The sequence below is a fragment of the Panulirus ornatus genome, chromosome 16, assembly GCF_036320965.1.
Source record: "Panulirus ornatus isolate Po-2019 chromosome 16, ASM3632096v1, whole genome shotgun sequence".
Classification (NCBI taxonomy): domain Eukaryota; kingdom Metazoa; phylum Arthropoda; class Malacostraca; order Decapoda; family Palinuridae; genus Panulirus; species Panulirus ornatus.
Genome location: NC_092239.1, coordinates 4,808,023 through 4,831,533, shown reverse-complemented (window position 1 = coordinate 4,831,533; position 23,511 = coordinate 4,808,023). Strand labels below are relative to the sequence as shown.

The following is a 23,511-nucleotide window of genomic DNA, read 5'->3' as shown; positions in this document are numbered from 1 at the left end:
ATATAACATTTGTTGGACATGTTCGCCATCTTAACTACTGTATTCTTATATCCTAATTATTCAGTAATAGTAAACTCTTATGTAATTCGATAAGTATAGAATCAATATGCTGCTGCATCCACCGTAACGTGACTTAATATAATGCTGGGAAAAGCAGTCAAGCAGGAGATTGTTGACAACACTTCAGGCTATAGTCAGTAGTATTGTTCATCAGTTGAGAAGTCTATTGCTAAACCAAATATGGTGTTCATTTGTTCTCATATATCTAATAAGTATAAATTCTTGGTTAGAAAAACTGAAATATAATTGACAGATGTAGATGCTTTGAAAATGTGGTCCTTCATATTTATTGGTGCTATTTTGCCAAGAGATGAAAAGCATTAACGTTCACATATAACCCATTTAAAATGATAGTTATGTAGTTTGTTAGTAACACTAATGAGTGGATGGGTCGCTCTTCGTCTGTTTCCTGGGGTCACCTCGCTGATGCGGAAACGGCTATCAAGTATTTAGTAATAGTAATGATGATAATAATTGTATGTGAACAGTTCTCAGTGGCAAAGCCTCAGAATCTTAATACTTCTTAAAGATTTGGTGAATGTATGTGCAGTAACGGCAACAAAGCTCATGCCTACGTAGGTTTAACTCCCTGACACACCATGAAGGCCCACTCCCTGACACACTATGCCAGCTCACTCATCGTCTCATCACCCAACGTAATAATAGTAATAAGGATTGACCGATATCAACATTATTATTTTTTCTGAGTATTTTTGTTTTGACTATTGAAGTTGCACGTCATGGAGCAAAACATTGTTGCCTCACCATCAACCAGTGACAGTTAATTAAATATCGGTGAGGGCTGGGAAGTCGGCTGACAGTATAAACGAGGCGATTTGGGTGGTTATACACTGTTACTCTGGTTTACTTTGATAATTACGGCATGAAAGTATGTGGATCAAAACAAAGATAGAGAAGGATAGATTGCTGTCAGATCAATCATGTTAACCTGATTTTTTTTGGCCGATGTTCCAATCTACGGATCTCATTTTGAAATAAGATTATTTTTACTTGTGTATTACATGTGTGTTCATTTACGTGTTTCACTTGTAAGAAGCACAGACATATATGTTCTTAAAAGCAAAACCAAGATTTATATTTCGTATGAAGAATATAAAACTTAAATACAGAACGAATTGCACTCTGGGAAGTAAGTATTTTCGCCAGCAACAGTGCGCATCTGAGGGGCAGGTTTGCTCGCTACCCCGATTTGTCGCTGTTATGCTGACATTACTTGATACTCACCAACATGAGCTTGAATCGCCTCTCCAATAATGTTGTAAGTTTAAATAACTCATTCTTCTCTCCGTACTTTAGTTTGAAAGACGATGTAATCTATTCACTCAGAAACCTTTTATTCGTATATTGATATGTATTTGTTAAGGTGAAAGGTTTGTAAAATGACAGCTGTAAGTATGGCTCGTACATGACCTTAGGCTGGGGTGCTTTGTGATTTCTGTTTGTGCCTTACGGGGTTTATGTGTGACGGGGAGAGTCTTTCAGTAATATTGCCCCGTCTCTTAACCCTGACATGTACCATATCTTTTACTCGTATGTATAGACACACATTCTAGCCTATGCCAGGTGTGTGTGTATACTTGCCCCTGTGTAGACTTGGTATTTATTTATTACACTTTATCGCTGTTTCCCATATCAGCGAGGTAGCGCCAAGAAACAGACGAAGAATGGCCCATCCACCCATACACACACACACACACACACATATATATATATATATATATATATATATATATATATATATATATATATATATATATATCTCATACTATTCGCCATTTCCCGCGTTAGCGAGGTAGCGTTAAGAACAGAGGACTGAGCCTTTGAGGGAATATCCGCACCTGGCCCCCTTCTCTGTTCTTTCTTTAAAAAAAAAAAAAAAAAAAAAACGAAAGGGGAGGATTTCCAGCCACCCGCTCTGTTCCCTTTTAGTCGCCTTCTACGACACACAGGGAATACATGGGAAGTATTCTTTCTCCCCTATCCCCAGGGATAATATATATATATATATATATATATATATATATATATATATATATATATATATATATATGAATGAGAGCAAGGTTATTAGGTTCAGTAGGGTTGAGGGACAAGTTGATTGGGATGTAAGTTGGAATGGAGAAAAATTGCATTGGTTGAAGTGTTTTAGATATCTGGGAGTGGACTTGGCAGCAGATGGAACCATGGAAGCGGAAGTGAGTCTCATGGTGGGGGAGGGGCCGAAGGTATGGGAGCGATGAAGAAAGTGTGGAAGGAGAGGATATTACCTTAGTAAAAATGGGTATGTTTGAAGGAATAGTAGTTCCAACAATGTTATATGGTTGCGAGGCATGGGCAATAGATAGAGTTGTGCGGAGGAGGGTGGATGTGTTGGAAATGAGATGTTTGAGGACAATATGTGGTGTGAGGTGGTTTGATCGAGTAGGTAAGGAAAGGATAGGAGAGATGTGTGGTAATAAAAAGAGTGTGGTTGAGAGAGCAGAAGAGGGTGTTTTGAAATGGTTTGGCCACATGGAGAGAATGAGTGAGGAAAGACTAACAGAGGATATATGTGTCAGAAGTGGAGGGAACAAGGAGAAGTGGGAGACCAAATTGGAGGTGGAAAGATGGAGTGGAAAAGATTTTGAGCGATCAGGGCCTGAACATGCAGGAGGGTGAAAGACGTGCAAGGAAGAGTGAATTGTAACGATGTGGTATACTGGGGTTGGAGTGCTGTCAGTGGATTTAACCAGGGCATGTGAAGCGTCGGGGGTAAATCATGGAAAGTTTTGTGGGGCCTGTGTGTGTGTGTGTGTGTATGTGTTTGTGTATGAGCATGTGGGCCATTCTTCGTGTTTCCTGGCACTACCTCGCTGAAGTGGGAAACCGATTAAGTATAATAATAATAATAATGATGATGATGATGATGATGATAATATATATACACATATATATATATCACATGATGATGTGAGTATTACACGAAAGTGCACTTGGGAACTTATCATGTTTCATTTTCCCTGTGGACTTATAGGAATATATATATATATATATGTATATATGGGTAAGGGATGGGGCAACATGAGTGTAAAACTTTTTCCTGTAACACATTAATCAAATAGAAGTCACATCAGTCTGAAGTGCTTTTTATTGGCACTGGTTATTTTGCCAAGTATTGGGCAAATACTTAATTTTTTATTTTTTTGCAAACACTGAATGATTATTTGAGTATTCAAACAATATATTTTGATTCAGTATATGTGACAAGTTTATGATATAACATGTTTTAGGTATATGGTATAAAACATAACTTGTTTTAGGTTTATATATAGTATAGACCGCTGCAATTACAGAGCTATTTTATGCTTACTGTCAGGTAAATTGATTAGTTGACAGACCAAATTTTATTTGCAGTTTATGTCAGAGCTGACTTTGATGTTCCACAATGCCCGATCGCAGGGAGCAGTCAGAGTGACGATGAAAAGATGTGAGTTCATTGTTTATGTTTCCAGATCTCTGTTTCTATTGTGTTCTGTTAGGGTAGAAATATTTATTGTATTAATTTTAGTAATGAAATGTAAATGATGAATAGGATGGCTCAACTCTGGCTACATTTGGGCTGAGCACTTGCCCAAGTATGGATGTTGCCTTGTTATAGGTATCGATACTGCCAAGGGAACATGAGACTCACTTGATTGAATTATGATTTAACCTTTTGTTTTATTATTATTGCTAATTGTATACTGTACTGAACAAATATTCTGTTTTACATCCAGTTCCAAAACTTACATCCTAGACTAAGGAAGATGTAGTTGGTACATAGTACATAGAAGTTCAAATACTTAACCTGCCTGTACACAGGCCTGCTAAGGGTGGCATATCTTGCCCCCTGCTTTTTCTTATTCCTAAATGATTCAAAACAGGGCAAAAGAGGAACTGTGGTGATACAATGGAGTAGCAAATTTTACAAACACATTCGCCAATCACTTACCTAGTAGTTAGTAGGAGGCCACCAACCAGGGAAGTATATTACCAGTACTACCCCTCTAGGTATTGGGAGGGTTTATGACTGCTGCATAGTAAGCCAGCACTCCTCTGATTCAGTTAGCTTTCTTTTTCTTTCTGCCTCACCCATATATGAACTGTTGACATTCTGTCCCCAAACATACTATCCCTCTTTTTCACACATAACACTTGATGACACTTAACTCACATAGTACAACTCATTCTTCATAACTAGGTTTTCCTGTGGTGAGCGCGGTATACTAGCCCTGCCTTTTGGCAAAGCTGTAGTGCAATAAATAGTAGTAGTAGGTAGGAACATTAGGCAGAAGCATTAGTTAGAAATGCTAAGGCATAAGTAGTAGATAGGAGCATTTGTTAGTAGTAGTAGGTAGGAACATTAGACAGAAACATTAGTTAGTAGTCGGTGAGAACCTTTCGAAACACTGTGCTTGAGTTGTCCTCTGCTGGTGGCCTATTTAGAGTAGGGCACTAAAAGTTAAGAATTAGCAGTAGAGTTCAGTTATGGCAACACTTTTGTAGTGGCCACCCCCTTGAGGGAGTTCCTGGAAGGAACAGGTGTCAGAGATATAGATAAATGAATAGAATCACCAGTTCATAGTCACTGTTGTTGGAGTATGGGAGGTGCTGAAGTTTCAAGTGCTGGAATGGAGACATTAGTGTATACAGAGGTAAAAGAAGGTAAGGGCAAAAAAAAAAAAAAAGTTGGGGGAAACTCTAAAAGATGGAGAAATGGAACATGGTAAACTTTGAATTATAGTTTACAGTTTGAGAATATGTACAGTATATGATTGACACCAGTTGGGTTTTATATGGAAACTTTGAACTATCAGAGTTTTTGAGAGAAGGAACTTTTCTTTTGTGGTAATACTATAATGAGTTGTGAGAGGCTAGGAGATGTGTTTGCAATAGAATCAGGATGATTTCCTTTAGGAATTTTCTTCAGTAAAGTTTACCATATTAATATACATAAAATAATGACTATCCTTCATTGAAATGCTCATTATCGTACTTAACTTCATTCCTTGCAGATGATGGTCGCACTCGTCCAAACCCTAAACCCAAAAGGCTCAAGAGTGGCAAAATGTCCAAGGTAGCCCCACTGCCAGAACCTGAAGAATATAGCTGTTTGTTACGTGCTAAGGCTAAGAATAAGAAGATCACTACTGTGGTAAATTAATGCTGAATTTGTATTAGCACCTAAGTTGTCATTTCATTGAACATGTGGTCCCACCTTGCCTCTGCAGCCTTTTGCATGTGAACCTGCATACAGAGAAATTGCCTTGTAAGGTTCAGAGCTATCATATGAATCAAAGATAGAAGGTTGAATCATAGTTTAATTGCAAGTGTTTGCTCCAAAATTTAGTCATTGGACATTTTATTTTATGTAAAGGGTTTGCATCATTAACCCATTTACAATCATTCATTAAGAATTTTTATATATCTCTGCCAGATATAATGTAAAAGTATGGTTAGGGAATTCTTTTTCTCTTAGATCAGTGCTTTTTTCTTACCACATTTTATTGTTCCTTTTGTTTGGAGTCATGTTCCAAGTAAGGAAGGTTGAACTACTGAATGATTACTATTGAATTTTTGCATACTGTATTATGTAGTAGACTATTATGCTCTATTGTATTATATATATTATTTTGCTTTCTAGGTTACTGCTGCAGATGCTCTTAAGTTCCAACTTCAGTTTGCACAGTTCCTTCGATCTAACATGGATGGCCTTAAGAAAGAAAAGAAAGCTAAGAAAAAAGTAAAAAAAGCTACTCAGTAAATGTGAAAATAAGAGACGGTATTGTTCATGTAATGGTATTGATAGGGTAAAAGTTCAGGCTTACAACAGTACAGAGAACAGACATATGTTGCCATAAAGGGCTTGGGTCAGTCATGGGGCATCCCTTACTTCTCAGCAGTTGGTAAGGAATAGCCTAGAAGGAGATTGCAGTATTTTTTTATGGCTGTGATATATGTAATAAGTAAATGCCTTTTATTGATGAACTGCTATGTGAAATTTTCTCTTGGAGATTTCACATTTTGTATGTTGGTTTTTAGCAGCCGAAGAGGACTTATCAAAGACTTGTTGATGGGCAGTAGCTGCAAATGGTATACAAATGTTGGTTAGTGACATGGAAGCCTTCTTGAGTAGAGAAGAACCCAAGTTATTATAAATATCCTCGTGCCACAAAGTTATGGAGTCACAAAATTTTGCTGTTATTCTAATAATGATGATAATAATAATAATAATATTATTATTATTATTATTATTATTATTATTATTATTATTATTATTATTATTATTATACTTGATCGCCGTTCCTGTGTCGGCGGGGTAACACCAGGAAACAGACGAAGAATGACCCATCCACTCATATACACATTTTTTTTTTTTTTTTTTTTTTTTTTTTTTTTTTATTGTCGCTGTCTCCCGCGTTTGCGAGGTAGCGCAAGGAAACAGACGAAAGAAATGGCCCAACCCCCCCCCCCATACACATGTACATACACACGTCCACACACGCAAATATACATACCTACACAGCTTTCCATGGTTTACCCCAGACGCTTCACATGCCTTGATTCAATCCACTGACAGCACGTCAACCCCTGTATACCACATCGCTCCAATTCACTCTATTCCTTGCCCTCCTTTCACCCTCCTGCATGTTCAGGCCCCGATCACACAAAATCTTTTTCACTCCATCTTTCCACCTCCAATTTGGTCTCCCTCTTCTCCTCGTTCCCTCCACCTCCGACACATATATCCTCTTGGTCAATCTTTCCTCACTCATTCTCTCCATGTGCCCAAACCATTTCAAAACACCCTCTTCTGCTCTCTCAACCACGCTTTTTTTATTTCCACACATCTCTCTTACCCTTACGTTACTTACTCGATCAAACCACCTCACACCACACATTGTCCTCAAACATCTCATTTCCAGCACATCCATCCTCCTGCGCACAACTCTATCCATAGCCCACGCCTCGCAACCATACAGCATTGTTGGAACCACTATTCCTTCAAACATACCCATTTTTGCTTTCCGAGATAATGTTCTCGACTTCCACACATTTTTCAAGGCTCCCAAAATTTTCGCCCCCTCCCCCACCCTATGATCCACTTCCGCTTCCATGGTTCCATCCGCTGACAGATCCACTCCCAGATATCTAAAACACTTCACTTCCTCCATATACTTCATATACACATATATATACATATACACCCATACACTCGCATATACATACAAATATGTGCATGTGTGGGTGTTTATGTATATACATGTGTATTCGGGTGGGTTGGGCCATTCTTTCGTCTGTTTCCTTGCGCTACCTCACTAACGCAGGAGACAGTGACTAAGTATGATAAAAAAAATAACATACACATACACAGACATATATACACATTCCCAAGAGTCCACTGGAGAAATGAAACACCATAAGTCCCCAAGTGCTTTTTTGTGTAATAATCACATCATCAGGAGAGACACAAGAGAGAAATATACGTCAGATGATATACATCGAAGAGACGAAGCTAGGATGCCATTTGGTAAGCAATCGCATGTTTACCAAATGGCGTCCTAGCTTCGACTCTTCGATGTATATCAATTGACTGTTATATTTCTCTCTTGTGTCTCCCCTGATGATGGGATTATTAAACGAAAGTGCACTTGGGAACTTAACATGTTTCATTTTCCCCTTGGACTCTTAGGAATATACTTGATCACTCACAAAATTGTGATCCTTTCCAATATACACACATGTACATATTCATGCTTAATTGCCTTCATCCATTCCTGGTGCTACCCTGCCCCACAGGAATCAGCATCGCTACCTCCTGCTTCATCGAGGTAGCGCCACAAAAACAGGCAAAAAAAGGCCCCATTCATTCACACTCAGTCTCTAGCTGTCATGTGTAATGCACTGAAACCACAGCTTCCTATCCACATCCAGGCCCCACACCTTTTCATGGTTTACCCGCATGAGCGAGGTAGTGTCAAGAACAGATAACTAAGCCATGAGGTAAAAATCCTTACATTTCCCCTTTCTGTTCCTTCTTTTGGAAAAGTAAAACCAGACGGGAGGATCTCCAACCCCTGCTTCCATCACTTTTAGTCACCTTCTATGACGTGCAGGGACATCTGACATTTCTTTCAGTCATTTGTAGATAAATAAGAAATTTACCCTTTTATTCATTATTAGCATTATTTCATTACAGTACTACTCCAGTGTCAAAAGTTTATGAACATCAAGTGCTCTTTGGATCTATATACATGGTTAGATATTTCTAGGGTTGTTCTCAACCCATTAAATGCATTTTTTATTTTCCTTCATGAGACCAGTGATAACAGAACTGGCTTTACATTTGACTCCAACCCCCTTGGACTAAACTTTAATCTGGGATATGTGTTTAAAGACACTGGTTGTAACAACAAATACTTCCTGTGACTTACTTTATGCACTATGTTACTGCATGACCTCATCTTACCTTTACTTTTTCCAAAGATTCAGGTGAATATCTTTTTCTCCATATTTTGAACACAAGAAGGTTCAAAACAGTTTGTCAGTAGGGGTCAAAGAAGTTTAAAACAATTTGTCAGTAGGGGTCAAAGATCAAAAAATGCCCTGTATACGATTATGAATAAGTTTACTGTAGGCTTTTTAGGATCTATCTGATAAATAAGGTAATGATATCTGTATGACAAATGAAGAAAACAATGTATTAAAAAGAAAAATTACAGCAGAGTTCCACTTCTGTATGCTACACCTTATTTGCTTACCAAATGCATTTCTTCACAGAAAAATATTCTTTGTGGCATCTATCTTTGGACTGAAAGGGACAGGATGGCCTAAACCTACTATACCTGAGTGTAGATGCACCCTATATTAATCATTTCCTTGATTTGTTATTCAAGGGCCATTCCAGAAATGCCCAGGGACATTGCAATTACATCCTTGAAGATTAACTTGTGTACTTAAAGTATTGGTGATTTTATGTGTGTTGATTGACTTTTTAGCATGGAGTTGAATTTGTGGTGTTCCTTTTCACTCCTCAGGAATATTCTTAGAGTATTACCATGTTCATATAGGTACTGGAAAAAGAATCTTGGGATCAGCTGTCTTCTCTACCCACCAGGGCTACAGATTTTTCCTGTTGTCACAGTACTGTAAAATATGGTGAGCTGCTCTAAAAGTGACCTGGTATGTGTATGAAGCACGTCTGGGCTGCGGCTCCCATTTCATTGTATACCTCAGTGTGCTTCCTGTTATCTCAAGATTTAACATGTCTGGAAGGCCCTGCTCCTAAGGCATGACTATAAACAAGTTTCCCAGCTCTGGCAGTATGTATTTGCAAGATTATTATTCATGAATTGAAAAAATCTAAAGTTTATTTTCACACTTTTATTTTGAGATATTCTTGAAAGAACTCATTGTTAATGGTATTTGAAATTATTATTTGAAGTGATTGATGAATAAAATGTGGTTATGAAATTGTGTATGTCATCTTGCAATGTTCCTCATAGTTTTGGCTTTAGTTTATACCCATCATACATTTATGAATTAAATGTATGAATTATGTATGTGTATATATGTCTCATATATATATATATATATATATATATATATATATATATATATATATATATATATATATATATATATGTATACATTGAAATGTATAGGTATGTATATGTGCGTGTGTGGACGTTTATGTATATACATGTGGGTAGGTTGGGACATGCTTTCATGTTTCCTTGCGCTACCTCGCTAATGCGGGAGACAGCGACAAAGTATAATAAATAGATGAATAAATAAATGAAAATTATAATATATATATATATATATATATATATATATATATATATATATATATATATATTATCCCTGGGGATAGGGGATTAAGAATACTTCCCACGTATTCCCTGCGTGTCGTAGAAGGCTAAAAGGGGAGGGAGCGGGGGACTGGAAATCCTCCCCTCTTTTTTTTTTTTAATTTTCCAAAAGGAGGAACAGAGGGGGCCAGGTGAGGATATGCCAAAAAAGGCCCACTCCTCTGTTCGTAACGCTACCTCGCTAAGGCGGGAAATTGCGAATAGTTTAAAAAAAAAATATATATATATATATATATATATATATATATATATAAATAAGGAAATTTGAAGTACAGTGCCGTAGAAAATCTCCTTAGGGCTAGCCATTTTCAAAACTATTTTAGTTCCCTGAACTTAGATGTATGCAGTGCCATGGACAGTCAACTATGAGATGTTTATATCTTCCTTACTCCAGGTTGACGACCTTGCGTACGTGTAAAACGTATCTTGCTAAGCTTCAGAGAAAGTAAATACAAAGTATAAAATGTTTTGCCAGTTAAAGGTTAGCAGGCTTCCTAAACGCCCTAATTGTTCAATTTTATTGAGAGGGGGGCATACCCCCCTACCCTCCTAATGCTTGTGATCTAGGGTTCAGGTTGAAGGGTGGGGAAGCACCCAAACGAGACAGCTTAAGGCTCCTAAAAGGAAAGAGCAAGTCCTGTAAAGGTTGACAGCTCTTCAGTGAACTAATTGTATCATTCATAAAGCAGTCTTTAACCTTAGTTGTACACAGGTGCAGCCCATAGAGCGTAATTCCTGCGTTAACGGTTAACGTTAATGTTTGGTAAAGGACTTGACTTCTTTATCGCCTCTATCCTCGTCAGATTGTCTAGGTTTGGAGTAAGAGGGTACCGTATGATCAATGGTGCCAGTAGATTAATATAATACGTTAATGAGGTTAACTTCATGAAATGTCGAGAAAATTGTCAATGGCTTATTAGTCAGACCATTCGGAAATTGATTAGATTAGTGTAATGCAGACACTTCTATAGCTCATGATAGCTATTTTCTTGGGAGAAAAAGATTTAAAAATTACTAGATCAATTACGTCACATAGCTTCGAAAGGTACAGCGAAGCAAATGGTTTGACAATGCTTTGAAGTTGCATCGCTTATGTCCTATCACAGATTTGTGTCAGCATCAGCTGATGGGAGAGTCAAGCTTACAAAACTTGGGATAACATTAATGCACAGACTAGGTCAAGTACCTCTTCTTTGCCATCTCATTATGCATGTGACCCTCCGCATGCTTCATACATGCACGTAAGACGAGGACGATAAGAAAATATACTATCCATTCCATTTGGTGAAAACCTAGGACAATACTGTATATCAATCAAGCAATCTATCACGTGTTATATCACAAACAGACAGGTCAACATCCAATATGATTCTTAAAGGGTTAGGTACAAGGAATTTCAAGTCTACGAGTGACTATTTGCACTAACTGTTTTCCCAATAAAGCTTACGGACATTTCTCATTGTCATCTATTTACATTTATTTTCTTACCGCACTTATCTCTTGTTTCTTGTCTCATCTATCACTAACAGCCTGGGAAAAACATAGTGGTGTAGTTCTGTTTGAATTACTTTATATTTTAAAGGTTCGATAAATGAAAACTATATCGAGAGCCTTTGAGCATTCGAAACGAGGAACTATAATGTAATATCAACTTTAAGAATCAAAGTTCATGAATCCTGTAAGAAATTGCGATAGCATGTGCATAATGTACCACACACGAAAGGGAATACAACTCAGGTAAAACATAAGGGGTTCCACGATTAATAAACCTTCTTTCTCGGACTGAAAAAAACTGGTGTTTCGAATGGATGTAAGATTCGGTCAAGTGTTCCGCTGCAAGAGTCTCGACTCCGTTCCATTGACGACTTCACAATGTAACTTTTATAGTAATAGCTCAAAATATATTTTAGTTTTTCGACCCAAACATTTCAGTTTATATTGGAACCGTTTTATAAACACAAGTTATCAGTTGTAAAAAGTAATTCCTTGACCTTTAATCAGTATTGATATCTGAAGTGAATCCTATGCTACGTATTTTTTTTACATGCTTTTTCTTCAGGCCATGACGACACCATACGATCGTCAGGCACTGCCGTCAACGCTACCCTGTCCAACCCAAGTATGTATAGAATGTTGTGACAATATCGGCTGTTGTACAGTGTGACGATGTCTACCACTGTGAAGGTTAGGACACAGGAAAAAATGAGTTTCTTATACACTGCAATATCTGTATACAAAAAAGTTTCCCTTCAACTTAAGTACGGGAACTTTGAATTTTGGCGAAATCTTGCAGGTCATGGCGATTATGAAATAAGACTGCGTAGGGTCATATGAGTGTTGCCTCTTCCTACTATTCTCTGAAGAGTTCAGCAAATGCTGATGTCCTGTGTGTGGACTTAATCTGAAGGTAAGCAGAAACTGGGTTTGGGTGTTACTTTGTGGGCCGAGTTGACTACAGTCTCCTCGTATTCATCTCTATGTAATAGTTTGAATGAAAGTTTGTGTAATCACTTGAAACTGGTACCCTGCATAGTATTGACTATAAAATGAACAGTGAATTGAAATTCTGTTCATAGTGACTTCTTGGTGGAGCAGAACGTTTGTGGACTAGAATGTTTTCTTGTAAGTAGTTCTGTAAGCACAGTTGTTGATGCAACTTACAACACTCTTCAACCGCAAGAGTTAGGGTAACCGAGGCCAGTGAAAAATGTGAGTGTGGAGGTATATTTAATATTTGTGAAATTGGTTTCGAATATCTACATGTTTGCAAGTCGAAATTGTTTTTCCAGTGGTAGTTTCTTCATGCATGATTCAGGCCTTCATTTCTACCGCAGATCACTACCTTTTTTGAGATATTCCCCTACCTTTATCCAGCGATAAAGGGGGACCCCTAGACGAAACCTGGGTTTCGGTTGTAGGAAATCTCAAAAAGTACTGAATTACCATAGAAATGGTCAGTATCTTTCAAAAACCTCCAGATAAAGTTTCAACCAAACCAGATCTAACATAATTAGGGCTGGTATGACCTTAACTGTAATAGTCTCCTAATAGACATTGACCTAAATAGAATTACCTCCTTTAGGTTGTTGCTACAACATGTTCTACACATAGGGCTCCTTAAGCATCTTTTCCCAAGTGGTGTTTGGACTTCTTGTGTGAGGTTAGACTGATAGACTCTCCTCCCTGCTTTGTTCACAGGCACCGTGTCCCTAAAGGTTTCAATAAGTTGCACTGATCTTGTAACAAACCTATGTAAATAGTTCCTGAATAAGGAAAAGTTTTAACATTCTTTTTCTATAGATCATCAAAATATTCAAATGTAAGACTACTCACTTATTTAATGTGAATTGAGAACCACATCCAAAACTAGCAGAATTTTCAGAATATAATCATAATGGGTCATAATAGTATTGAATATAAACTTGGGAATTACCTATCCTACTAGTTCAAGGTCATATGAGTCCACAAGTGGGTTACAAAACCTATTGAGCCTTTAATATGTATAGTAGTGTATCCCATGTGTCAAACTTTGTAAAGGATGAAATATACCAGTTAACTGGATATATTTGAATCTTGATGCTTCTGTTTTAAGTTGTAAAGGATTATCTTCTGAGTTTTTTACCATGTGTATTAAGTTAATGCCACAAAACTAACACTAGAGGAATGTAGGGATCTACTTTTAAAGTTTTTTCATGACAGCATGCTGGTAAATTGATCTGTATATTTTACAACTAGAATTTACCATTTGGTTGAAAATTTTTGGAGACTTACAGTACCATCAACTTTTGCTTATAAATCACTTTTCGTAATGTCTGACTTGATATTAACAATTGACAGCATCTTGTCAAAGGCTATTTTGTGCTGTTTCCTGTGGGGTGGAGTAGCGCCAGGAGTGGATGAAGGCAAGCAGGTATGAATATGTACATGTGTATGTCTGTGTATGTATATGTATATGTTGATATGTGTATGTGCATGTATGGGCATTTATGTATATTGTATATGAGTGGATGGGCCATTCTTCATCTGTTTCCTGGCACTAACTCACCAACACGGAAATGGCAGTAAAGTATAATAAATAAAATGTATAAATATATCCACATCCAGGCCCCACAGCCCTTTTCCATGGTTTACCTTGGATGTTTCACATGCCTTAGTGCAGTCCATTGATGGCACGTTGATTCCAGTATACCATATCATTCCAGTTCACTCTATTCCATGCATGCCTTTCAGCCTCCTGCATGTTCAAGCCCTGACCACTCGAAATCTTTTTCACTCCTCCAATTTGTTTTCCTGGTTCTCCTTGTTTCCCCCAATTGTGACACATATATCCTCTTCAAAACCTTTCCTCACTCATTTTCTCCATATGTTCAAACCTCTTTAACATGCCCTCTTCTGCTCTCTCTTTCATTACTTACTCGCTCAAATCACCTCGCACCACACACTTCATTTCCATTTAACAAAGATTTTGATGCTCCCCAGTTATTTCCTCTATGACTGTAATTGGAACTGTTTTCCAGTTATCATCCTCATTGTATTTTGCTTCTAGATAACCTTGTTCACTAATGTAATAGTCTGACCTTCTTCCCTTATCAAAAATTTTATTTTAAGCATCTTCATGCATAAGAACCTAGTTGTCTATACAGCCTGTCCTTTAATTTGATAAACTGCATTCACTGCTTAGGTGCATAAATTACATTTTTGACATGACATTATCTCCTGTCATGCAAGATTAACGAAATAGATGTTAGACACATCTCTGTTAATGCACTTCACATTTAAAGCCAGAACGTGTTTCCCCGACTTAATACATAGATTTATTTAATAAATGGGTAATTGCCTGCATTACTTAGATTAAAAAAGCTCTTAATAGCATTGTTTGATATGCACACTATTGTCAAAATAAACATTTACAAAAATTTTCATAAAATATGGCTTTGCTAGAAATATTAATAAACTCTGACATTGCAAAACTTAGATCTGTACTTCTAAATGGTCACCCTTTTGTCGACAGAGCGTTCACTAACACTTATAACACAATGAGTATATTGCCCTATGATGCTAATTATTCTATTATCTTAAAATTTCTTAAATTTCATATGTCAAAATTAAAGCCAAAGATACTTGATATATAGTAGACAGTTGACCAGGAATTAAACACTTGCTAGCATCAGTATTACTAAAAGACAAACTTACTTTACAAAACTTTAGCAGAGGAAAAGTGGAACAATTGCATTTGGATGAAAAACATGTTAAAGGTTGCACAATCTTCAAAACTTGCCCATGGCTTCACAGCAAAATAGCTTCACTTTGATAAATGTAAATGATATTGAAAATACAAAGTTTTCCAGGAAATCTGTATTACTGTGAGAAAAAACTTGAAAATGATGAGTAAAAATTCTTTTTCGTGAATCTGGGAAATGTCTAAATTGTAAGTCACAGGTGAGATAATGAAATCTATTGCTTGATGTACCAGTACATGTCACTTGTTGCTTCAACCTCGTTGATCTAAACAAACAAATCCTTGCTTTTGCCTTTAAATACACATTAAAAGAACTTTTGCATGTTTAAATAATTTTGCTAAATGAAATTAGAGCAAAAAAATTTACTTCCAAAATTCCCATAATTTTTTAAAGTATTTCAGTATATTCTTTACAAATGGCTACCAAGGTGAAATTCATACCTTGGGGGACTTGACAAGTCTGTAAAAATATTTAAAATGGCATAGTTTTGAAGAATTTGAAAATAGTGTAGTCTACTGTACTTAGCGAATTCACACTTGAACTATTTTGGATAATTTGTATTTGTAAGTGTTGATTCCCTTCTTAGAAGCTCACATGAAACTCCAGCAAGCTCCTTAACTTTGCAATTGTCTTTGCCCCAGCGGTGTGTGCAGAGAAGGAGGTCTGTTTCTGCGCCACTACAGCCAAGTTTATCCAGAAGGACATCGGGGACGCTAGGATCATTTTGTGATATGCTTTGAGGTATTCCCTTCCATAACCTGTTGAGAAAATTTAGAAGTTCTTAGTAGTTCAAAGTACTATCTGTCTATATTTCTGATGTCTGTTCCATTCTAGGACTCCCTCAAAGGGGTGGCATCTAATTATCTATATCTCTAATGCCTGATCCATTCTGTAACTCCCTCAAGGGGGTGGCCACAACAATAGTCTCCATAAGTAGTGAACTCCAGTGCCGCTTCTTAGCTTTTCGTGCCTCACCCTTAACAGGCCACGGGTAGAGGGCAAGTCTAGTGCAATGTTTGCAGAGGCTCTTACCTAATATTCCTATTGACTACTACTACCTAATGTTCCAGCCTACTACCTAATGCTCCTTCCTGACTGTTCCTACCTTCTACCACTATCTATTGCTTACCATTTTGCCAAAAAACAGGGTTAGCACATAACATTCACCACAAGAAAACCTAGAGTTATGAAGAATGAGCTGTGTGAGTTAAGTGTTGTGTTGTGAGACAAAGAGAAGTTGTATTTTTCGTGGACAGAATGCCAGTAGTCCACATGTGGGTGAGGCAGAGAAAAAGACAGCTACCTTGGTCAGAGAAGTGCACCTTGATAGCCACTGAAGTGCTGGCTTGCTACACAGCTGTCACTAACTTTCCCTATACCCAGGCAGGTAGTACTGGTAATATACCTACCTGGTCATTAACTGCCTGCCAACTTCTACTATCTTTAAAGATAACTTTATGGGATACCAATGCCATCATGACACCCATGCACAACTTAGTCTGTGTAATTGATACATCAGTATTAAGTAGGTGTGCAGGAAGAAAACGTCACTTTCCGTGGCCTGGATCTTCTGCATCACGCAATGCAGTACATTCAACAATGAATTAAAACCCTGAATAATTTTGGGCATGGAACAAATGTAAACAGGTGGAGATTGACAAATATGATTGTGAATTAAGAGGATTTGAATACTGTAAGGCTTGATTGCAGAAGATGCTTTGAAAACCTACATAACAATTGGAGCCATTTTGCTGTTACTAAGCTCTGGTAAAAACACTGACCCGATTGGAGCTAAACACAAAATGTTTTAACTTATGGAAAGTTAAGTGGTAAATGGTTGAAAGTACATATATTCCTGATACTTACACATAATCAGGATCACTGCCATAAAGTGTACTACACACCACATTTGCCTCCTCGATCCCCCAGTCCTGGTCATCACAAACAGAGGCATGCTGTTCATGTTGCTTGCTGAAGACCACTACCTGCCCACTCTCAAATCGATGATCCTCTACATCTTTCCGTTGGTGGTTCTTCAGCATAGTAGATGAAAGTCCTGAAACGTTTCATGGAAAATGCTTACAAGGTACAGACACTGAGGGGAGATTAAGTTGTTCAGTAAAGACTTGATTACACTCGCATCCTTCCATAAATACCATCCTCTCGTCTCTCTCTGCTACCTAAGATATTAAGGGATAAGTACTCTCTTACATCTTGAGAGTAATATAAACATGCTTTAATCTTGCTTTATGATATCAAAAGTTAGTACTTATCTGCAATAGCATTGACCCCAATCTGCATTCAGTTCATCTGCATCTCTGATGCCCATTCCCTCTGAGAACTCCCTCAAGGGTTGGCCACTGCAAAAGAGCATCCATAGTTGGTGAGCTCCAATGCCACCTCTTAGCCTTTTGTGCCTCACCATTAACAAGCCACTGGCAGATGGCAACTCTAGTGCAGTATTTTCAGAGGCCCAAACCTAATGTTCCTGCCAACTACCACCTAACTTACCAACTAGCTACTTCTACCTAATGCGCCTCGCAAATGTTCCTACCCACTGCTTCTGACTGTCTATTGCTCCTATTCCATGCCCAAAGGTTGGGCTAGCACTTAGCACTCACCACAGGAAAATCAAGAATTATGAAGAAGAATAAGTTTTGTGAGTTAAGTGTTGTCAAGTGTTATATGTGAAAAGGAGAGATTGTATGTTTATGGACAATGCCAACAGTCCATGTGTAGGTGAGACAGAAAGATTGTCAAAGGAGTGCATTTTGACAGTCCCTCAAGTGCTGGCTCACTCACCTGCCACTAACCCTCCTAATACCCAATTAGGTAGTGCAGGTGGTAATATACCTCCCTGGTAGGCAGCTGCCTGCCAACTACTATCATCAGCTGAAAAAATTTTTTTATCATAGGCAATCTGCAGCTGCTACTCCTGACTTGAATAATAAGCTATAGTTGCAAGTTTTTATAATTTAACACCCTAATGCCTCACTTTTGATATTTTACAATATTTTCTTTTGCATTTTGTTTCTAGGTATGAGTAAGGCACATGAATACATACACACCATTTCTTGAATAGAAATACATGTCATCTGCAATACTGTCTTCTTTTATGACTTTCATTAAAATATTTTAGATAGGCATTCATTGGAATAATTCAAAGGAAGGCTTTCACATAAGTGTACACTAAAAGAAAAAGACAAGAGTGGACTTACTCAAAGATTGGTCGAGTCTTAGATCTTTATTCATCATGGACGTGCCTGGATGGTTTTGGTACATAGTTACTGCAGCTTTAGTATCACTCTCAAAATTTCTTAACTTAAATGCAACATCATAGCCTCCATCAGATTCCTTGCCTCCTTCATATTCCCCATCTGATTCTCCTGATCGTTTACCAACGCCTTCTTTGTTTCCTTTAAATCCTCCATCACTATGGCCCTTTCCACTTTTCCAATTTGCACTATCTCTTGTACAGGAACAAACTGCCACCTTATCCCATACATAAAAGCCAGTTAGTGGACTCTGCATGCCACAGTGCACTTCTTCATTCTCTGAAAATGTGATAAACATGAACTGTGATAATAACTTTCAGGTTTATTATAGAGACAAGAATGAAAAAGTCTAGTTTATTTGAGCCAAAACAAAGTCAAAAGAGTTATATTGATTTTTTCACCAACGTGTATGGACATTTGAAGAGAACATGCATCTAACTTTAGTCAATCATTTAAGAGTAAATAGTGTTGATTTACAGTATGTATAACCAGTGGGGCCTATCTATGGCTGAGCAAATACATATCTTCAAACAAAGGAAGACTGGACATTGGGGTTGGGCAACGGTGGTTTATATGGGCACTGCCCTAGTTCGCAGCCACCCTATGGCGAAACTAAAAGAAGCGAAGTTGTGAGGAAATTTGAACAAATGTGAATGATGTAAATACAGGAAGATTTCTGTAAGAACAAATGAAGGATGACATCTTATCTCAAGAATTTTCAATTTTTTCCCTACAGTATGTGCAACGAATAGTATTGGCTCATACACAAATAGTGTGAGGTTATAAAGAACTATTTACTTCCACAAATGCATATATACAAGATTACAATATTTATGGGGCATGTACACTTTTTAGGGACCCTAGCAACTGCAGTTTAGTATAAAAAGCTTTCAGTAGCTCTTACTGGGAAAAACTTCTTTGCTGCTACAAATGAATTCAAACAGCAACAGACCACTTGGTCCATGTGATGCTGTTTGTGACTGAGGAGGAGATATGAAACTCATAATCAGTGTAGTAAGAATAGAAAGACATAAATATTTAAAGCAGAAAAATACTATAAACTTTTCAAACAATGCCAGTTGAGGATTTGAAGCAAAATATTTATCAAATCTATTCATAAACGGACCTGTGATAATAATTTCAACCACTCTAATTGGTAAAACATTTTATATATAAATGATCCTGTTGAAAAAGTTCTTTGCCTCTCTTGAGATAAAACATTTGCCCAGGAGTTTGTAACCATCATTACAATTAAAATCAGATTAATCTGTCCCTAAGTAGCTCATTTGATTAAGGTTATTGAAGCCTTTCATAAATTTAAATGCTTGTAGTATCACCTCTTAACCTACTCTTTTCTAAACTAAACTGGATAGTCATTTATTGACTTTCAAAAGTTATTGTTCCTTAGTCTGAGAATCATACTGTAACTTGTGGTAGTTTCCTCATTTACCTTTTGCAGTTCAAGGGAATTCATATGTAACTTGCTGTAGCTTGCCTTTTCATTTTTAAAACTAAGCTAAGTGTTTAGATCTGGGCTAAAGAATCACATGTAAGAATCTGGGCTAACTGACCACATTTAAGTGTGAGATATACAGTTGTTGTATGTGTAATATATATGGAAGGTATTAAGAATATATGATGTGGGAGGCAAGTTGTTAGAAGCAGTGAAAAGTTTTTATCGAGGATGTAAGGCATGTGTACGTGTAGGAAGAGAGGAAAGTGATTGGTTCTCAGTGAATGTAGGTTTGCGGCAGGGGTGTGTGATGTCTCCATGGTTGTTTAATTTGTTTATGGATGGGGTTGTTAGGGAGGTGAATGCAAGAGTTTTGGAAAGAGGGGCAAGTATGAAGTCTGTTGTGGATGAGAGAGCTTGGGAAGTGAGTCAGTTGTTGTTCGCTGATGATACAGCGCTGGTGGCTGATTCATGTGAGAAACTGCAGAAGCTGGTGACTGAGTTTGGTAAAGTGTGTGAAAGAAGAAAGTTAAGAGTAAATGTAATAAGAGCAAGGTTATTAGGTACAGTAGGGTTGAGGGTCAAGTCAATTGGGAGGTAAGTTTGAATGGAGAAAAACTGGAGGAAGTAAAGTGTTTTAGATATCTGGGAGTGGATCTGGCAGCGGATGGAACCATGGAAGCGGAAGTGAATCATAGGGTGGGGGAGGGGGCAAAAATCCTGGGAGCCTTGAAGAATGTGTGGAAGTCGAGAACATTATCTCAGAAAGCAAAAATGGGTATGTTTGAAGGAATAGTGGTTCCAACAATGTTGTATGGTTGCGAGGCGTGGGCTATGGATAGAGTTGTGCTCAGGAGGGTGGATGTGCTGGAAATGAGATGTTTGAGGACAATGTGTGGTGTGAGGTGGTTTGATCGAGTAAGTAATGTAAGGGTAAGAGAGATGTGTGGAAATAAAAAGAGCGTGGTTGAGAGAGCAGAAGAGGGTGTTTTAAAATGGTTTGGGCACATGGAGAGAATGAGTGAGGATAGATTGACTAAGAGGATATATGTGTCGGAAGTGGAGGGAACGAGAAGTGGGAGACCAAATTGGAGGTGGAAAGATGGAGTGAAAAAGATTTTGAGTGATTGGGGCCTGAACATGCAGGAGGGTGAAAGGCGGGCAAGGAATAGAGTGAATTGGATTGATGTGGCATACCGGGGTTGACGTGCTGTCAGTGGATTGAATCAGGGCATGTGAAGCGTCTGGGGTAAACCATGGAAAGTTGTGTGGGGCCTGGATGTGGAAAGGGAGCTGTGGTTTCGGGCTTTATTGCATGACAGCTAGAGACTGAGTGTGAACGAATGGGGCCTTTGTTGTCTTTTCCTAGCGCTACCTCGCACACGTGAGGGGGGAAGGGGATGGTATTCAATGTGTGGCAAGGTGGCAATGGGAATGAATAAAGGCAGACAGTGTGAATTGTGTGCATGGGTATATATGTATGTGTCTGTGTGTATATATATGTGTACATTGAGATGTATAGGTATGTATATTTGCGTGTGTGGACGTGTATGTATATACATGTGTATGGGGGTGTGTTGGGCCATTTCTTTCGTCTGTTTCCTTGCACTACCTCACAAACGCGGGAGACAGCGACAAAGCAAAATAAATAAGTAAATAAAATACATATATATATATATATATATATATATATATATATATATATATATATATATATATGGGTATGAAATGGTTACAATAGCTTTGGAGAACTGTTGTGATTGTAAATTGTCAGAAATACATGAGAGGATAGTTGGTACATTGTGTTCCTGAACTGCCAAAGGGCACCTGACACTGTACCACTAGAAGGTTGGTGAAGAAACTTTATCTTCACTTAAAAGTAAGGGGAACACTCCCCTTCCCCTTGTTGAACAGAAAATTACCTTATTGGATGAAAACAAAGAACACATGTCAAAGGAGCCCTCTGAAAATGGTTTGGAGTCACCAGTCATGCAATAAGGCTTAGTCCTGGAACCATTGCTCCTCTTCATATATTTAAAAAACGCTTGCTGTAAGGACTGGATCCATACTTGAAAATGTTTGTGAATGATCTTAAGTCATCAAGAAAGTATGGAGTGATGAGGATTTTATTAGCTTACAAGAGGACCTGACTAAACCATAAAGCTGGGTTGACACATGACTAATGAAAATGGGACAGAGTTGAAGGAGGTCTTGATACAATCAAAACCTAGCTGGAAATAAGCAGCAGTTGAAAAAAATGTTGCCAGATCTTCACCTCAGGAGGACTGTAAAGGAGACAAACTGTCTGTTGGCAAATATCATTACTTCATTTACATTTATGAATAAGGATATGTTCAGCAAATTATTCATGGCAAACATTAGGACAAAACTAGAAAAAAAATCAAGTTTGGTCTCTACATTCAAAGAAAAATGTATATATAATTAAGAAGGCCCAGGATGGTAACAGAATTAAGACAGCAGAGTCACAGTGAAACCCTAGACACCATAAATTTCCCACCTTGAAAGGATAAAAGTAACATTTCAAGTTTCTAAACCAGTTTGATGAATTTGGTAGTGATCAATTCTTCAAAGATGCAAAAACAGCAACAAGAGGCCATAACAAGAAATTTGTTAGAAAAGACATGAAGAGGTTTCTCAATAGAATCTGAATTGTGACTGAATGGAATAAGTGTTGACGTTTTAATTACTGGGGTATGATAAGCTGTACGACAATAAAAAATGTTCAAGAGATGGGGCCCAGCAAGAATTAAACTGCCTTTTTGTACTGTATAGACAAGTATTTATACATATGTTTGATTACACAAAAGAACTGGCAGTGGTGAAATATGGTATGATAGTTAAGGTATTGTTGACTGGTTGGTAAGGTTATTTAATGTATGTATGACTCATGGTGAGGTGCCTGAGGATTGGCGGAATGCGTGCATAGTGCCATTGTACAAAGGCAAAGGGGATAAGAGTGAGTGCTCAAATTACAGAGGTATAAGTTTGTTGAGTATTCCTGGAAAATTATATGGGAGGGTATTGATTGAGAGGGTGAAGGCATGTACAGAGCATCAGATTGGGGAAGAGCAGTATGGTTTCAGAAGTGGTAGAGGATGTGTGGATCAGGTGTTTGCTTTGAAGAATGTATGTGAGAAATACTTAGAAAAGCAAATGGATTTGTATGTAGCATTTATGGATCTGGAGAAGGCATATGATAGAGTTGATAGAGATGCTCTGTGGAAGGTATTAAGAATATATGGTGTGGGAGGAAAGTTGTTAGAAGCAGTGAAAAGTTTTTATCGAGGATGTAAGGCATGTGTACGTGTAGGAAGAGAGGAAAGTGATTGGTTCTCAGTGAATGTAGGTTTGCGGCAGGGGTGTGTGATGTCTCCATGGTTGTTTAATTTGTTTATGGATGGGGTTGTTAGGGAGGTAAATGCAAGAGTTTTGGAAAGAGGGGCAAGTATGAAGTCTGTTGGGGATGAGAGAGCTTGGGAAGTGAGTCAGTTGTTGTTTGCTGATGATACAGCGCTGGTGGCTGATTCATGTGAGAAACTGCAGAAGCT

The 23,511-nt window shown here is 37.8% G+C and overlaps 2 protein-coding genes and 1 long non-coding RNA gene across 7 annotated transcripts in view; 2 read left to right on the top strand and 1 right to left on the bottom strand.

Annotated features, from left to right (window-relative positions):
- The first annotated feature begins 1,253 nt into the window (after window positions 1-1,253).
- Srp14 (signal recognition particle 14) lies at window positions 1,254-6,461 on the top strand. The gene is made up of 4 exons (XM_071671112.1): window positions 1,254-1,339; window positions 3,475-3,547; window positions 5,115-5,254; window positions 5,744-6,461. The coding sequence occupies exons 1-4, from the start codon at window positions 1,310-1,312 to the stop codon at window positions 5,861-5,863; spliced, it is 363 nt and encodes a 120-aa protein (XP_071527213.1). The 5' UTR covers window positions 1,254-1,309; the 3' UTR covers window positions 5,864-6,461.
- A 3,798-nt stretch (window positions 6,462-10,259) lies between these two features.
- LOC139754069 (uncharacterized) overlaps window positions 10,260-23,511 on the top strand; it is a 101,646-nt gene continuing 88,394 nt past the window's right edge. For 2 of the 3 annotated variants that reach the window (XR_011713827.1, XR_011713826.1), the window contains exons 1-3: window positions 10,260-12,158; window positions 12,268-12,381; window positions 15,856-15,955. This is a non-coding gene — a long non-coding RNA (uncharacterized lncRNA). Of the gene's footprint in view, window positions 12,159-12,267; window positions 12,382-15,855; window positions 15,956-18,968; window positions 19,196-23,511 lie in introns of those variants that run through there. The other variant, XR_011713825.1, reaches the window with a different exon arrangement.
- Window positions 15,315-23,511, bottom strand: part of LOC139754064 (uncharacterized) — a 37,995-nt gene continuing 29,798 nt past the window's right edge. For all 3 annotated transcript variants that reach the window (XM_071671102.1, XM_071671103.1, XM_071671104.1), the window contains 3 exons: window positions 18,433-18,768; window positions 17,081-17,270; window positions 15,315-15,972 (listed from right to left, as the gene is read on the bottom strand). In XM_071671102.1, coding sequence (XP_071527203.1) covers window positions 15,756-15,972; window positions 17,081-17,270; window positions 18,433-18,768 — 743 coding nt within the window. In that variant the 3' untranslated portion in view covers window positions 15,315-15,755. The remainder of the gene's footprint in view (window positions 15,973-17,080; window positions 17,271-18,432; window positions 18,769-23,511) is intronic.

Bases quoted from the DNA above. Each gene is read 5' to 3' on its own strand.
- Srp14 (XM_071671112.1), top strand. From the start codon at position 1,310: ATGAGCTTGAATCGCCTCTCCAATAATGTT. The intron at 3,548-5,114 runs GTGAGTTCATTG...CATTCCTTGCAG, and splicing joins CAGAGTGACGATGAAAAGAT to ATGATGGTCGCACTCGTCCA. The intron at 5,255-5,743 runs GTAAATTAATGC...TTTGCTTTCTAG, and splicing joins ATAAGAAGATCACTACTGTG to GTTACTGCTGCAGATGCTCT.